The sequence below is a fragment of the Daphnia pulex genome, chromosome 11 (genome assembly GCF_021134715.1).
Source record: "Daphnia pulex isolate KAP4 chromosome 11, ASM2113471v1".
NCBI lineage: Eukaryota > Metazoa > Arthropoda > Branchiopoda > Diplostraca > Daphniidae > Daphnia > Daphnia pulex.
Genome location: NC_060027.1, coordinates 5963322 through 5979660, shown reverse-complemented (window position 1 = coordinate 5979660; position 16339 = coordinate 5963322). Strand labels below are relative to the sequence as shown.

At 40.4% G+C, this 16339-nt stretch overlaps 1 protein-coding gene across 1 annotated transcript; it reads right to left on the bottom strand.

The window, feature by feature from the left end:
• Window positions 1–273: 273 nt before the first annotated feature.
• LOC124207656 lies at window positions 274–5688 on the bottom strand. Its single transcript, XM_046605225.1, has one exon. The coding sequence runs from the start codon at window positions 5686–5688 to the stop codon at window positions 274–276; it is 5415 nt and encodes a 1804-aa protein (XP_046461181.1).
• Between the last annotated feature and the right edge of the window lie 10651 nt (window positions 5689–16339).

Below are 16339 nucleotides of genomic sequence, written 5' to 3'. Positions count from 1 at the left end.
CTGTTGTTACGAACTGCTTCAATACAATCGAAACTCGATAGCGGATGAACACAGTGTATTTTTTAGCGAACGATTAGCACCACGTACAGAGCTGCACTGTAGCTTGCCGCCCGCGTCAGAAAAAACGAATGAATGGGTTTTCCTCCCATCTCGGGATCTTCCGCCTTTCTCCACCTTTTCTTATTTCTCCTTTGTTGGTGTCTGGGTTGCCAAATGAATATTTGCGGACGCGAATCTGGTCCGCAACAGTCCCGAGGCCACCGACAGCTGCAATTAGGCGTCTTTTGATCCTTCTGAAATTAAACAAAGTTTTGTTACCGGGCGTTTATACTCGTTGGACTCCGTTTTCACAGTGACATGCCGGACGATCCCTTCGCCGTCCGGGTACACCTTCACTACAGTCCCGACTGGCCATTCTCCCCTCCTAGTGTTTTCGTCAATCACGAGTACTCGATCCCCCACTTCCGCATTTCGATTCGGCATGAACCATTTCTTTCTCTCAATTAGGGTAGGGACGTACTCCCTCATCCATCTCTTCCAATATTGCTCCACGATGAATTGCGCATATCTCCAGCGCCTTCTTGCGTTGTCTTCAAAGGTGCTGTGGTCGTCTGGCGGTACATATTGATGAGGTTGATGAAGGAAATGGTTTGGCGTCAATGGGTTGGCGTCGGTTGGATCGGTGCTCACGTTTGTAAGTGGACGGCCATTCAGCAATGCCGTGACCTCGACGAACACGGTCACCAGCACCTCGTCGGACACCGTACGCTCATTTAAGACGGCCTTTATGGCTCGTTTGCTCGCTTGTACTAGGCGTTCCCACACGCCGCCAAAATGCGGAGCTGCGGGAGGTGAAAAATGCCACTGCGTTCTTTTCTCAGCTAGTTTCTTCGGCAGGCTGGGGTCGCTGATGAGGTTATCAAAGGCAGTTCTCAGCTCTTTCTCTCCGGCGGTGATGTTAGTTCCATTGTCGCTGTACGCCGTCGCTGGCGTGATTCCGCGACTGCGAGAAAACCTAATAAAAGCCATTATAAACGAATCGGCATCCATTCGGTAGACCATCTCTAGGTGGACGGCTCGCGTTGCCAGGCAGGTAAACAAACAGGCCCACCGCTTTTCTCTTCTTCTTCCGATGACGACTGTGAACGGGCCAAAAAAATCTAATCCGATATTTGTGAAGGCCGGTTGAAAAGGTTCCACTCTCGGTTTAGGTAATTTTGCCATCATCGGTGGGGCTGGCCGCGCGCGTTGCATTTTACACTGGATGCATTTCTTGACGACCCGTCGTATGGCTCTTCTGCCCTTTAATGGCCAGTAGGCCGTCCTAACCTCAGCTAAGGTTCGTTCCACTCCAGCGTGAGCTGTGCCGCTATGAGCTTCCATGATGAGCCAGGTGGTAAGCCGGTGGTCAGGATCCAGCACTATAGGATGGCGAGCGTTATAGGGTTCGTAGGCATTCTCTATTCTTCCGCCCACTCTAACGATTCCGTCTCCGTCTAGGAAGGGTGTTAACTTTAATAAATTGGAGGTCCTCTTCAACAACCGCCCGGCTTGCAGCGATTTCACTTCTGGGGCAAAACATAATTCCTGCGCCTTTTTAATGGCTATTTTTAGGGCACCTTTTTTTTCTTCCACTGCTACTGGTGCGTTTGTATCAGTTGTCGGGCTTATCCGTCTTGTGATGTTGACCACCGCATCAATTAAGTCGGCCAAGCTTGATTTTGTGCTAAATAAATCGCTGATTTCGTCGGTCGGGGTAACCTCTGTTGAGCCAACAAACTTTTCTTTAATTAATTCCAAATCTTCCGTTTTCGGCTCCTGGCGGTCGTGATACTGTGGCCAGTTTTCCATCGGCTCTTTTAGGAACGGTGGCCCTTCAAACCAGCGATGGTGGTTGTACAGTTGGGTTGGTCGTAGGCCGCGGCTGCAGTCATCTGCTGGATTGTCGAGGCCGCCTATGAAACTCCAATCATCACTACTTGAAGACTCCGTCACTTCGTTTACTCGGTGATGAACGAATGATGAGTATCGCCGATTTTCTGACGCCAGCCATTTTAATACTATTTCGGAATCGGACCAAAACCGGACGGAACGGATGGGCAGTCGTAGTTCCTTGCGCGCCATGGATGCGATCCGGCTTGCTAAAACTGCCGCTTGCAGTTCGAGTCGTGGAATCGACAAGCCTTTTATAGGCGCCACCCTAGATTTGGCAAAAACAAATTTAACATCAATTTCGGTTCCGCTTTCCATTCTGATGTAGCAAACGGCTCCAAATGCCACTGCCGATGCGTCACAACACACATGCAGATCAAAATTTGTTTTCTCCTTTTGGAATCGGTGATCGCGAAAGCACCTTGGCACTGTCAGGTCTCCTACAAATGGCAGCTCCGCTCGCCATTTTTCCCAGCTGTGGATGATGTGCTCGGGTAGCTGGTCGTCCCATTTCAACGGTTCTTCTTTGGGAAGGGAAGTTCTGCTCGGCTGCGTCGTTTTCCATACCTTCTGAAATAATACTTTGGCATAGGTGGTAACAGGTAACAAAAAACCTAGCGGGTCAAATATCTTGGCGATTGCTGCCAACATTTCTCGTTTTGTTTTAACCGCCACTGGTTGTAGCGTCGTGAATTGAAATCGATCCAATTGACAATTCCACATCATACCTAGCGATCGCTCGACTGGGAGCTCATCCAGGTCTAAATTCAATGATGAGTGAACTCTTTCGCTCTCCGGTATTGATGCGAGCACAAGACGCGACGATGACACCCATTGATTCAATCTAAAACCTCCGGCCTTGAGCGTTTCCGTGATGCGCTTAACTGTTTCGATGGCTCCGTCTTCAGTCTCGAATGAGTCGATGAAATTATCGACATAAAAACTGGTTTTAACGATGTCCGTCACCTCGGGGTATTTTTCGTAGGCCTCGGCTGCGTACTGCAGCGCGTATAGGCATGATGTGGGTGATGACACGAGTCCGAATACTTGCACTAACATCTGAAACACTTTTGGCTCCTCACCACTCCCTGGGCGCCGCCAAAGGAAACGTTGTGCTGACTGGTCGTCTGGGTGAACTCTTACTTGGTTGTACATGGCCTCGATATCCCCTGCCACCGCCACCGGTGCCTCTCGCGATCGGATTAGGATGCCCACTAAGCTCGCCAATAGCACTGGTCCACGTAGTAAGTGATCATTTAACGACGTATCTTGAAATTTTGCTGCTCCATCGAACACTACCCTGATCTTGTTTGGCTTATTCGGGTTGATGACGTAGTGGTGGGGTAAGTACCACACTCTTCCTTTGGCGCCTCCCAGCTCTGATGTTGCTAATAACCGGGCGTGGCCATCAAACACATATTTCTCGATCGCGGTCACATATCGTTCAGCTATTTTCGGGTCTTTTAACAGTCGTTTTTCCACTGACATAAAGCGTTGTAGCGCCCCTGTTCGATTGTTGGGAAGTTCCTTTCTTGGAATTTTCCACGGTAGGCCAAGTTCGAATCGCGAGCCCACATTTCTTATGGATGAAGCCAGCATCTCGAAAGCCATGGTATCTTCTACTGACATCTTTAGCGGCGCTGTTGATGTTCCAAACGTTTCGGTGGCGTAGAAATTTTGCACTACTGTAACCAAGTCTGCGTCGCTTGGATTTTCTACTCCGGTTGAGTGGCAGGATAAATTCTTCTTACTGGGCCCCTTTAAAATGGAAGCGGGTATCCTACCGATTACAGTCCATCCGAATGGCGTGAGTTTACCTGTCGGTTCTTTCCTGTTTGGAGACTTTCTGGTGGCAAGTTGGCGGTGCGCATCCTCCACGTCCTGCCCAATCAACACGTCGACCTTGCCTGAATCTATCTCTGGTAAATCTAAGTCAGCGAGATGGTCCCACCTAAGCTTCTCCTTTGGCCAGTTGATCCTCCTATCTGACCCTTTAATTGACGGCACCACGATAGCTTCTTCCACATGGAATTTGTTTCTTTTATCGATTGACGAAATATCAAATTTTATTAACTGCGTCTGGATGAGTTGCGAGTCAAGGCACGATCCCAGATGGAGGGCGTCGGGTTGTCCTGACACTCCAATATTCTCAGCAAAGTCTTTTCGCATCAGAGTTATTTCACTTCCTGGATCTAACATCCCCAAGGTACGAAACGCGCCATTATGAACGATGACCCATATCGGAACGATTGCGACCAAAACTGGAAAATTAATATACAACCGCTCGATAAGGGCTACTGCGTTACCTGACCGACGCGGGAAAACTCGTCCCGATCCATGAAGGAGCGGGTGATGAAACTGGGAGCAGTCCGTTACGGTGCATTTTGTCGACTTTTTGCATGCGGATGAGAAGTGTTTCCGTCCAAGGCATCTAAAACAATGCTTTCCTTTCGCGACTGCTTCCGCTCTTTGGGTTGGTGAGAAGTCGATGAACGTCTGGCAGAATGCTAGAGGATGCCCTGGATTGGCGTGGCACACCGTGCAAGTGTTGTCTTCATTTGTTGGATTTTGAATAGTCGCCATTCTCACCGTCGGGCCAAATTTTACCATCTTGGCTGGGGGTTGCGGCGATTTTTGCGTGATGCGCGATGCTGATGCGCCCAAAAATTCTTCTGCTCCTACAATACCTTCTATCCATTTGTCAAAATCGGCAAGGCCTGGCACTCTTGGTCGTAGTGGGTAGGCGAACCTTCCCCATTCTCTTTGAAGCTCGCTTGGCAGGACTCTAATCAATTGGCTCACGATGTTTGAGTATGATTGGCCTTCTTCTTGATTCACACTAGTAACTGCATCTTTTACTAAGGCCGCCATGTTGACCAGTGATTTTAGATCTCCCGACGAGAATGGCTGAAGAGCTAATAATTCTTGGACGTGGGCATGCATGATGGCTTGGCGATTACCATATCGATCAGTTAGGGCCTTCCACGACGTCTGGTAATTAGCCGAGGCAACAAATAAATTGGCTACTCTCCTTCGGACGTCCGGTTCCAGATTTTCACGAAGGGCTAGTAGCTTCATATCTTCTGGCATTCGGGTGTTGTTGATGAGAGCGCCGAATGAGAGTTCGAAATCAGGCCATGTTCGGGAATCTCCGTTGAAGGGTGTAATGGATAATTTTGGCCATGGTCCTCTTGGTCTTTTCTCGTCATCCGAGTCATTTATGGAGGAAGTAAACCTTGGCTTGAAACTCGATTTTCCCGGCGATTTTAGGCCCTCCAATTGACGCTGGTATTCGATCTGTAGAGTGAGGTCCTCTTGTTCTCGTTGACTCTGTTGTCGAATGTCCTCCAGTTTACGTTGCTCATCGAGCTTCGCTTGCTCTCGCTCAAACTCCAATTCTAGTCTTCTCTTTTTTGCGTTAGGGGCCGCGTCCAACTTCTCCTTCTCCTTATTCGAATATTCTTCCGCTGCCTTTCTACATCCCATATAAAAGGTGTTGATTTCAGCTTCCCATTCAATAGCGTCTTTCTCCTTGCCCTTATCTGCTTGCTTGTATTTGGCATTCACTCGCACCACCTCGCTGTAAGCTTCTTCGAGTACCGCTAAAGCTACGTTCACGTCATCTGCCGTTCCTCCTCCGTCGACCAACGTCTTGAGGTGGTTTGCTTGACGGGTGTGGCGACGTTTAGCGCTGGTGCGGATTGCCAAGATTGTTTTTGCGTCGACTTCCTCTTCGCTCTCGCTTGCGGACCCCATTTTCAGTCGGCTTCCTATTGAAATTGGTTTCGGGTTTGCGATAATCTAAAAAACACAATTTTCAGAGACGATTTTTTTTTATAACTTGCTCAACAAGTTTTCGAATTTGACAACGGGTTTACCTGGACTAGTTTCAGAAGCGTTGTCTAATTTTCCACGTAGTGGATTCTCAATCGGTCACCCTGTATCTCTGTTTCGAATTAACCTGAAACCAGTCCAGAAGCGAATTAATATGACTTCTTTTACATACGGTATCATATCATATTTTACCTGAACTTGGTTCAGAAGCGGGAAGTCGTATTTCGGGGATTTTACTTCTTTAGCGGTAGCGCTTGCCCCTTTTCAAGATTCGAAATTTACCTGAAACAAGTTCAGAAGCGTTATATGACCTGTAAACAAGCCTTCGAAAGACAGACCCGTCCTTATTTACCTCTTTAAAATTACATTAGTTAAAACCCAAATATATAATTTGTCTGACCACATCTAGCCCCGTTTCACCCTTAGTCACAGTCCTACTTAACTACAATTCCTCGTGGATATTTCCGATAACAAAAAAAAGAAGTAAGAGGGGAATACGGAATTCAGAGCTAGCAGCGATATTCCCAGGGCGCCCCTCGCGGATGGTATTAGAACCATAGATATAAGGGAGGTATTAGAGGGCCCGAATGGTGGGAATCCAAAACCCAAAGCAAGATCGCGTAAATTAATTTACAAGAGTTTGTCCGCACACCATGCCAAATTTCCCACAATTTTCATACAACCGATAATCGAAGGGAGGAACCGAACGAGACGACACATTCTTTCTTTTTCACTAAAATTGAGGGAACTTTTACATTTTACACTTGAAATGGACCCTGCGCGTTACAAAGACTTAATTTACTAATGGCGTATAGTTACGACGTCCGCCCCTTTCCATTTCATGAACAATTTTCTCCATCACCCTTGCCACTTAATTTCAAGAGTCTGACGTAAGATTATTTTAGGCATTCATACGAATTGATACGAAGTAATTTTAAATTTCGACTTACTGCGTGGCGGGTCTGGGTCGCCTACCCAAAAAAAAAGGGGCGTAAACTCACAGTGGCTGTCTGGAAACGGCACACTTGTTCCCGGGTTTCGGCACCAAAAAATGTTACGAACTGCTTCAATACAATCGAAACTCGATAGCGGATGAACACAGTGTATTTTTTAGCGAACGATTAGCACCACGTACAGAGCTGCACTGTAGCTTGCCGCCCGCGTCAGAAAAAACGAATGAATGGGTTTTCCTCCCATCTCGGGATCTTCCGCCTTTCTCCACCTTTTCTTATTTCTCCTTTGTTGGTGTCTGGGTTGCCAAATGAATATTTGCGGACGCGAATCTGGTCCGCAACAGCTGTGCCGACCTATCCTTCCGGTCACATGGTCTAAGAGCTCGATTTCTCAAAGACAATGAATGATAATGAACTTTTTCAAAATAAGAATAAAATTTAAAATCTCCAAAATAAAAAGAAACGTCGTTAGATGGCGTTGAATGTCAGCACTCAGCACATGCGTTTAATTCAAATTAGAATCCACGTAAAAATTCATTCATATATTAATTTAAGTGATTTATAATAGAACATAAAAATAGAATGTACAAATATATTACAATTTCAAACAGAAATATTGTAAAAGTACTCCTGGTGACCTGGCAACCAACTGAGCAGACGACTGTAACCAGAGATAAAAAGATGGGACACGGAAACGGAAAAGCCGCCATGACACATTTCGGCAGACCACCTAGCGGCTAATGGCCTCCCCTCATCAATGGCAGAAGAATTTGGTCCTTACGCCAAAAAGTCCAAAACCAACACCTCCTGGTTACCAAAATATTCCCATAATTTACCCCTGATTTTTATGCGAAAACTATTGAGCAAACGTAAAATTTTAAATAAATAAATAATATTTAAATAAAATTTCAATTAATAAATTTTTAATTAATAACAAATTCCATAACATACCAGCTTTAATAGGGGAGAGTGGGGCTAAAAGGCCTAGGGGCAGGTCGCTCTTTTCTAATTATTTAGCTATGTTTTTAATTTAAAAAATTTAGCTTTTGATCATGTGTGCATCATTATCATGCGCACTAATGTTGGAAATTTCAAGAATATGTGACTAGCCGTTCTGAAGATAAAAAGTAAAAACACTTTTTGACTTTTCTAATGTAAGATTTTTCGAAAAGCTTTTCCAGATAATTCTCTTTAGAATTATAATAAAAATATTTAAAAATACTAGTGAAATAGAGAATTGTATCCTCTATCGACTGTATTTAAAGGCGTAAACAGGAAAATAAATTATAGTGGCTTAAAATATATTATTGTGTAGACGACCTTGTTGGGGCTATTTCTGCCTTTCACCGTAGGGCTAGTTGGCTTATGGAAAATGCCATTGCTGAGAACAACTGAATTTTTGAATTAGCTCAAATTACTTATGGATATTAAAAACTAACCGAGGCAATTATATAACAACCACCCTGAAAAAATAAATCGTTGTTATTATGATTTATTTCATCAAAATCGAGGTTTCAGATCAACCCCCGTATCTGCTGTTCTCCCATTAGAATTACAAGGAAAGACAAAGAGTCCCGTTGTAGGGGCATGTTGCGTCATTTTTGTTTCCGTTTCATAACTTTAATAACGCTGGAATTGTAACTTGTAAAATTTTCAAAAAACTGTTCAAGATAAAATAATTTTTGCTCTTTTTTTTAAGACCAAAATATATAAAAAAGGTATTGATGGATAGAAATGGGAGAGAAAATAAAAAAAATTGGTGCCAACCCCTACTACTCTCCCCTTTAATCCTTCCCCTATATAATAGAAAGAAACGGTTAAATTGACAGTCAATTATACGACACCATCTCTTTTTTTTTTAATTATAGTTCACTTTATCCCTTCAGGAGTACTGAAGGTCTACCGCCATTTATTTGTAATTCCAATATCGTGGAATATTCCCGGCTACTCGATGTGCAGAACACCCCTTTAATTAACCAATCGTATAAATTTCAAATATCCCGGACTTACCCCTTAACCTACATTCAATCACGACCACTAGATGGCATAATACATAAACCAAAAAAAGAATTTTGACATGCCGCTGCAATGATATACAGCGTTAAGAATAATTGCAGCGGCATAACAAAATTTCCCGCCATTCGGGGTAGATCGGATATTTATGGAGACGGATGTACGCTTTGCTGTTATGCGGAAGAAAATTTCTTCTGTGTACAAGAACGCTGGATGACTGGGACTTAAAGAAACCTGCAACAGAGTTGCACGATGATTTCAACAGATCGTCAGCAAGTCTTGTTTTTTTCTGATTGTAATTCTTTAAATTTCTGAGTATGGTAGTTGCTTAAATGGAGCCTTATATTTGTTGTGTTCCTGCCTCCATTTTGCCAGTTGCATTTTTCTTCGTTGCCATTATAGCAATTTTGTTGATATTGCACATGGTCTGCAATGCTTTTCCTTTGCATTGGTATAACAAAAATTCCATGTGGGACTTCTTTTCTGTGAACCTCTTCCTTTGGAAATGTTCGATGATCTGGAAGCTGAAGAAATGTGACAGGTTTGGCCACTGACCTCACTATCATTATCTTCAGTGTCCTCAACAGACTCTGAAGCCGTGGACGTGTCTGTCTCATTCCTTTTCATGGGAGACAAAGATAGCAAATTGCACTAATCGTCACGTGAAGAACCTGCTTTAGGAGTAGGTGACCGCAATCTTTACGCAATAACCTGATTCATTTGAAATACTTTATTTTAAAATCTTGAAAACATACTAACTAGTTCTTACGTCAAGTCAATGAGCAACACTTTCAGGAGTCTCGGTCTCAAAAGACCACATTCAGCTACTGGTCTGCAGTCGGCCAAGTCCAAGTGTTGTTGAATCAGTTTGATGAGATGCGATGACAGACCTGACAAACCACCTGAGAGCTGAGATATATAAAAAAAAAACATTATTTCGAAGTTCAAAAAATTTTCTTATGTCAAGTCAATGAGCAATACTCTCAAGAGTCTCAGTGTAAAAGTCCAAACTCACCTATATTGGGTTTGCTGTCGAGTCAATTTGATGCGATGGTAAACGATCGATGATAATATCTGAAACTTACAGACAATCTTCTCACGGAAACGGAACGGAAACGGAATACAGAACAGGACTACAGAAGTGCAGACTACAGAACGTTCGCGATTAATGAATGAAATTCGGACACTTGAAAATTTTCAAATGCCACTTTCTTGGTTTCGATCTTGAGGTGCCTGGCTTTGCGCTTGGCTTTGGCGCTTGGCCTTGCGACCGCGTCCTTTGTCTTTTTTTTTTGTTGGCAGCTAGATTTGCCAGATGCATCCTCGGAGTCCACGTATTCAGCAACTCAACAGCATGCCCATATACCACACTGACGTCCTAGGGACGTCGTTAGGAGGATCTTCTCGGCTTCTCTCTCAACATCTTCAGACTGAGGGTTTTTCTTGATTCCCCGTTTCTCCAAAAATCTTTGAACATGGGCCAGCTAAAATACTTCATTAGGGCCAACAACAGTATCCCAGAGATACCTTTAAGGCAGGTTCAAACCAGTTTAGTCGAATACTTTGAACAGATTCTGTATGTGAGACAGCTTTTAATTCAAGTGTAAAATTTTTTTGGCGAAATCATGTGTATTTCTCTCTTTTGTGTATATATTCATCAGTGTATTTGCTACTGTTCGTGCTATTAAGTGTAAGGGTTTGTAAAAATGGCGCAATTTCTTATATTTTGGCCAAAATTCTAAAGCTCTTAGCTTAGCTTTCCGTTTTCATTTGTGGTACGATTTCCTCCACATCAATCAATCTTGAATGAATTGAACTTAAGACATCCATCTTCCTCCTGTAATCTTCATTCAAAGTTGGGTCTGGAATTCTCATTCTGTAGATCTTGTACAATGTTTTGTTGGTTGGTCAATATCTATCATCCGGTCAGACAAAACTGAGATCATGCACTTGAGTTAGGTAATTTTAGGGTGTATTGGAAACTTTAATTGTGTATTAATTAAGAATAGAACCTACCTCTCCGTAGTGATCTGGGCAGTGAACTATGTTAGATGAAAAGCCGTATGCTGGACAGCTGGATAAACCAAGTTCCACAAGAATTTCCCGATCCACTTATTGTTGCTGTGGTAAGCTTTTAGCTTTCATTCTAATGTTCAACAACGTAGACACCCTGGAGGATGTGTTTTTTTAAACAAATTCTTGTATAATACACTACTTTTTTACTAAAAAACCATCTTTAACAAAATGTATCTATCTAGGTGATAATTTGAGGGAATTGCGTAATAATTTTCATCGCCTATAAAATTTTCGTCTGCTGATTTCAATTGATCCGAACATAAATTTACGGCTATTTTTATTGAATTTCCTTATGTTTAATTGGGTTACCGCAGTAATTCCTTGGATGACTAGTCACCAATTATATTAAAGAGCGGAAAAAAATATCGAATTGTTGTAGATTCCGAAAGTGAATAATCTTCGGTTACACCCAGAAAAGAGAAAAGTGAGTTGTTTTTATCATTTCCAACAATCACAAGTCAGTTATTTCCTTTTTGGCAGTGAAGAATGGTCCAAGTCAATCAATTTTATTATTTCATTTGTTCCTATGCTATCAAGCAGAGAAATGGTTTGTTAAGATACTTAAAGGGCACCTCTGTACAACTCTTTCTCTCTCTTTCATTGATTGCAAAGTGTTGTTTGCTTTAATGTTTATTGTTTTTTTTTCTTGTGTAGGGAATGGTCAACCACAGCTAATGTCAGCCTGCCCAATTTCTTTGTCTCATCAGTACCACCATCAATAACATCAGCAGCAGTAACAGAGCGCTAGCAAGAAATTGAAGCTAGGCCATGCACTGCTCCAGCAACACCTGGCAGTATACAATCCATGCTGGGATGACTCAAAGGACTGGAAGGCATTGTTGACATTACTACCGGTTCTTTTTTGTGTGATTTTGTGGTAGCTATTGGATAGCTTGTGGGAGGAAATTTTGAATTGTTGGTTCTCCCCTTTTGTTGATGCTTGGGATACGCTATTCTTCTGATGACTTCTTTAGCTGTTGAACGCTTGGTAGCCTTGATTAGCCAGCTGAATCGCTTTTTCTTACAGTAGTACAGGGATGCAGAGTTTGTGTGTGGCATCTTCATTCACCGCCAGTCGAGAACGGCATTTGTGATATCCTGACATTTTCAAGTTAAAAAACTCCTCACTCGAGTCCCATCTGAAATTGTTTTCCCGTGTTAACGGATACAGCCAAACTTAACAATTTAAAACAATTATAACTATTTCACGCCTACTTTGCCCACGAATTTGTATGCTTATACATATTTTGAGTCCCTATATGAGTTTTAAATTTCAGGCTTCATCCTTATCCAAGATTTTTGCTAGGGCCTTTAAATGTTTTAAATTTTAACTTAACTTTACGGAAACAAATTTTAAAAAAATAAGGGTTTTAAATACACCATTTGAAAGAGCGAAATTTTTTCATTTTTTCTTATTGATTTTGTTTTTACCTGCCGTGAAAAGAAGTGGTAAAAAAGGTGAAAATCGTGATTTTAACATAAAAAGGTAATGCTGAAACGGAAACTTTGAATATGATTTCTCAGCTTCCGGTTTGTATTAAAAATCTGCTATTTTACAGAATGCATGTTTGATGCATTGTTAACACACTGTAACAAATTCAGACCATTCAATTTTTTCCCGCGAAGGGAAAATTCAAGTTGGGATGAAATGACCCAGGATCTAAATAAGTCTTACGTAAATATTTGGGATTAGTGAACATTAATTATGGAAAATCTCAACTTACAATTGTTTTTAATGTTTCTACCAAAGACGGAACTAAAATTTTGTTCGCCGTGATTAAAAACCTCTTCACCATGATTATTATCCACAATACAATAAAATTGTTGATTTTATTTTCTGAAACATAATAACTGAAAAACTGGTACCAGTATTGAGATGATTGTTTAGAACATTTTTGCTGTTAGAGGATAAATTCAAATCAGCGAGTGGCTTTTTTTCTTTAGTTGTGAATGGTTTTGCTTTTAGTTGTTTAGGGACTACTTTAAGCATAAGATTTATAAGCATGTATTAACAAAATTTGCGCGACAAAAACTATACACAAATTGTGTTACTGATTTTAGTCTTCTCTATATCAATACACGTTTCTTTCTAACATGGATCTAGAGTGTTGTTGGTCATGATCCGATGATATCAGTCGATCGTAATTACTTAAAGGTCTTTCCCTGATACTTTGAAAGTATGAATTGCTATATTTCAGCCAATAATAAATTTTATAATTAATAACATTAATTTTTAGAAAAAATAATTTTTTCTTTAATGTATATGCTAAATTTCCATATGTTTGACTGAAGCCCAAGGTTCAAGTTATATTGACTTATGCCCAGAACCATCAGTCACAATAAAGAGAAAATAAATTTGAAATCTCATTGAAAGCCTTAAACTGGAAAATGTTAAAATCTATCTAGTTTAAATATGTACAGCCATAAGAATATTTTTATGTAGGTCCTGATAATAATACGTTCATTACTTTATCCTTATTAGGAAAAAAGATTCTCATATCCATCATTCATAAAAAGCTTCTGGGAATTTATACTGGGATGTGTTGTCAGTTCGTTCCACTTCTTCAGCAGTTCGATTCCAGCAATTTTCCCTAGTTGGAGGACTTCACTTTCTCTTCCGTTTTGGGGTAAAGCCCTGCATCAGTTGAAATTATAAGATTGTCAAGCTTATGGCTCTTAACGCCAGTAATATACTCCTAGAAAATATTATTTTCAAACTACTTTAAATATTTTTATTCATTATAAGGGAGTTACCGGCAAATAAACTATCGTTCTGTAAGAAATAAATATTGTGTGCGATTTAGGGGCCATCAAACACATACTTCTTACATACACATATTATCACTATACTTTTCATATTATCATATATTTTGATCATCGAATGACCTAATGATGGCGTGAAAATTGGTCTAGTTCAAGAAAGTGATACGCATCGAGAGACTTCAGTCGATGACACATTAATTTCTGCTGATCAAGAAAATGTCGAAGTTGTTGAACCGGAAACTGAGGATAACATTTCGACTGACTCGTAAAACAATCAACTAGTATCAGGTCAGACTTGGAAGAATTTGGAATGGTGAAACTGTTTTTGATCAAAAAAGAAATTGGGAGGTAATAAATCCTGCTTGAGCTATTTTTAACAATTTTCTTATAATGTCAAATTTATTTAGGATTTGTACAATTTGCCTTCTATTATAAAAGACATGCGAAAAGGAATTCGAGGGTTTCCTTCAGCTGACTTAATTAAAGTAGTGAATAAGTCCGTCCTAGTGAAACGAGTCCGTTTGGCAAAATATTTTCAGACGGCCGATGTGGAGCTTATTTTACATGCAGTTGGGAAGTGGTTGATGATGAACTGCAAAGAGTAAGAAATCGATAAAAAAGCTCCTTCATATTTAAATTCCAGTTTTTGTCTAGGAAAGCAAAACACCCAAGCAACGAGGAAAATTGGTCGGTCATCGAATATTTCCCTATTTTCCATCCTAAAGTTAGTTAATATTTCTGATTTCTGAAAAATTGTGTCTAAAATTCTGTTCTTCAAAGGACATTATTTTTTACTATAAGACCAAGAAGGGAAGTTTAAACACAACGTTTGTGACGATTCGGCACGCGTGGTATGCTGAACCGTTACATACAATAAAACTAAACATATACAAAAAATAACTCGAGACAAGAAACTAGGGCTTTTCCCTAGCAAGACAGGTTTTCTTTATTTATATTTTATATTTATATTTATATCTTTATTTATATATATTTCTTCAAAAGATCGAGATATTTATTTTTTTATATATTTGTAATTCTCTGTGTTGTTAGTTTTCTATAAAGGAAGAAAGAGTGTTAGTGGTGGAAATGGATATGATTCAGTCACAAATTATTGTTATTGGCGCCATTTTTTTTATCAGAATAGACAGTATTTTAATAATGTTTCATGACAAGTAGCTACAGGAAAAAAAGTTGAAAACCCCTTACCTGTTTCTACTAAGAAAACTGGGCTTTATATCCTCGAATAAACAAATTGTAAAACTCATTTGGTACTTTTTTATAGATCCATTGTATTTTGTCAAAGTCTTTGACTTTCAAAGCGTTAGAGAGAAAAGGATATACTTCGAGATGAATTCGCCAATGAAGAAGAAATCGTTGATGGAGCTGGCATTCCACGCACATTAAGAAATATATGTCAACATCGACGTGGCAAAACAAAAAAAATAAAATGCTGCTACAATTACTTCTGGGACGAATACATTCCGTTCATCCAACAGGTACATCTGAAAATATGCTTGCCACTTCTGTATTTGTTATTGGATTCTATGTTGGGTGGGAGAAACCCGATGTCGGTTCTAGCTTTCTACTTGAACTTGACCTTGAATTATGTCGTTTGTCGCCGTCAAATTGTGACATTGTTTACTTTAATGAGCGCTGTTTTACTGCATCACTGCGCTGCATTTTAGAAGAAGTTTTGACGAGAGCATATTTTAAACGTACCAAGAGTAATTCTGGTTAGAAGGGTTATATTGGTTATGCGATCGTTGTATTCGAAAGGGAGACATGGTTAATATAACATTTAGCATATCCAATCGAGGATTTAAATACTCAAAAGTGAACGATATCTGTTATTTTGACGTATCTGCCAGTGTTCTGCCGACGACACTTAAAAGATCAAACTGACTTATTAAGCCAGTTCTTGAAAATGAATTTCCAATTGTGTCAGGCTTCGTAATTGATCCTATGCACACAGCAGTTTAGAGCATTTCGTCATATTTAAATGTTAATTCCTACTTGGATTTTTTTAGATTATCGAATGTAAATCATAACTGTATTAATTAATGTTTATTTTACAGGTGATATAGTCTGTAATTTTTACTACAAGATTTCATCTGATAATATGACTTGAAACTGCTTCACATTTGCTAAAATGCCGCCTCTTGCTACTTGTACCGGCTAATAAACGTTTCGCCAAAAAAATGTCAGAACAATAAATGTATTCTAACTATCAGTTAGTTCATGAGTAAAGAGTAGATCTCTTTGCTTCTATGTTGTAGAATTTTCAGTTAAGTTGCTTTTATGTAAATGTTGTTAACATTTTAATTTAATTGACATTGATTGATTAATTAACATTTAATTTCTATTGGCCTGCAATTTTTTTAGTTTAAAAAACTTGCCAACTGCAGATTCACTTGTAACATCTCTAAAGGTTATTCTAAAGGGATTGCATAGTTCAACTTCTCACCCAGATAACCTCACCCGGATCTGTTGCATCTAGCTAATGAAAGGTGTAAAATGAAATGCATTTTACCAAGTATTGATCTTTCCCCCTCACATCGCTTTTCCTCCTTTTGCATTCTCAGCATATTCTCCAATATATTTTAAGTTATCTGAACAAACCGCGACTCTGTCGAGTCATTCCAATAGCTCACCCTAACTATTAACCATGTACATCGTATTGCCCTTCTGTAAAACCTTTCGGGGTACCTTTTCCCTTGTTCAATCTACATGTTATTTGGAGCCATCTCCAAATTACAAGCGACACAGCC

What these genes read in the sequence shown, in the direction of transcription:
- LOC124207656 (XM_046605225.1), bottom strand. Translation starts at nt 5,688, where the DNA reads ATGGGGTCCGCAAGCGAGAGCGAAGAGGAAGTCGACGCAAAAACAATC.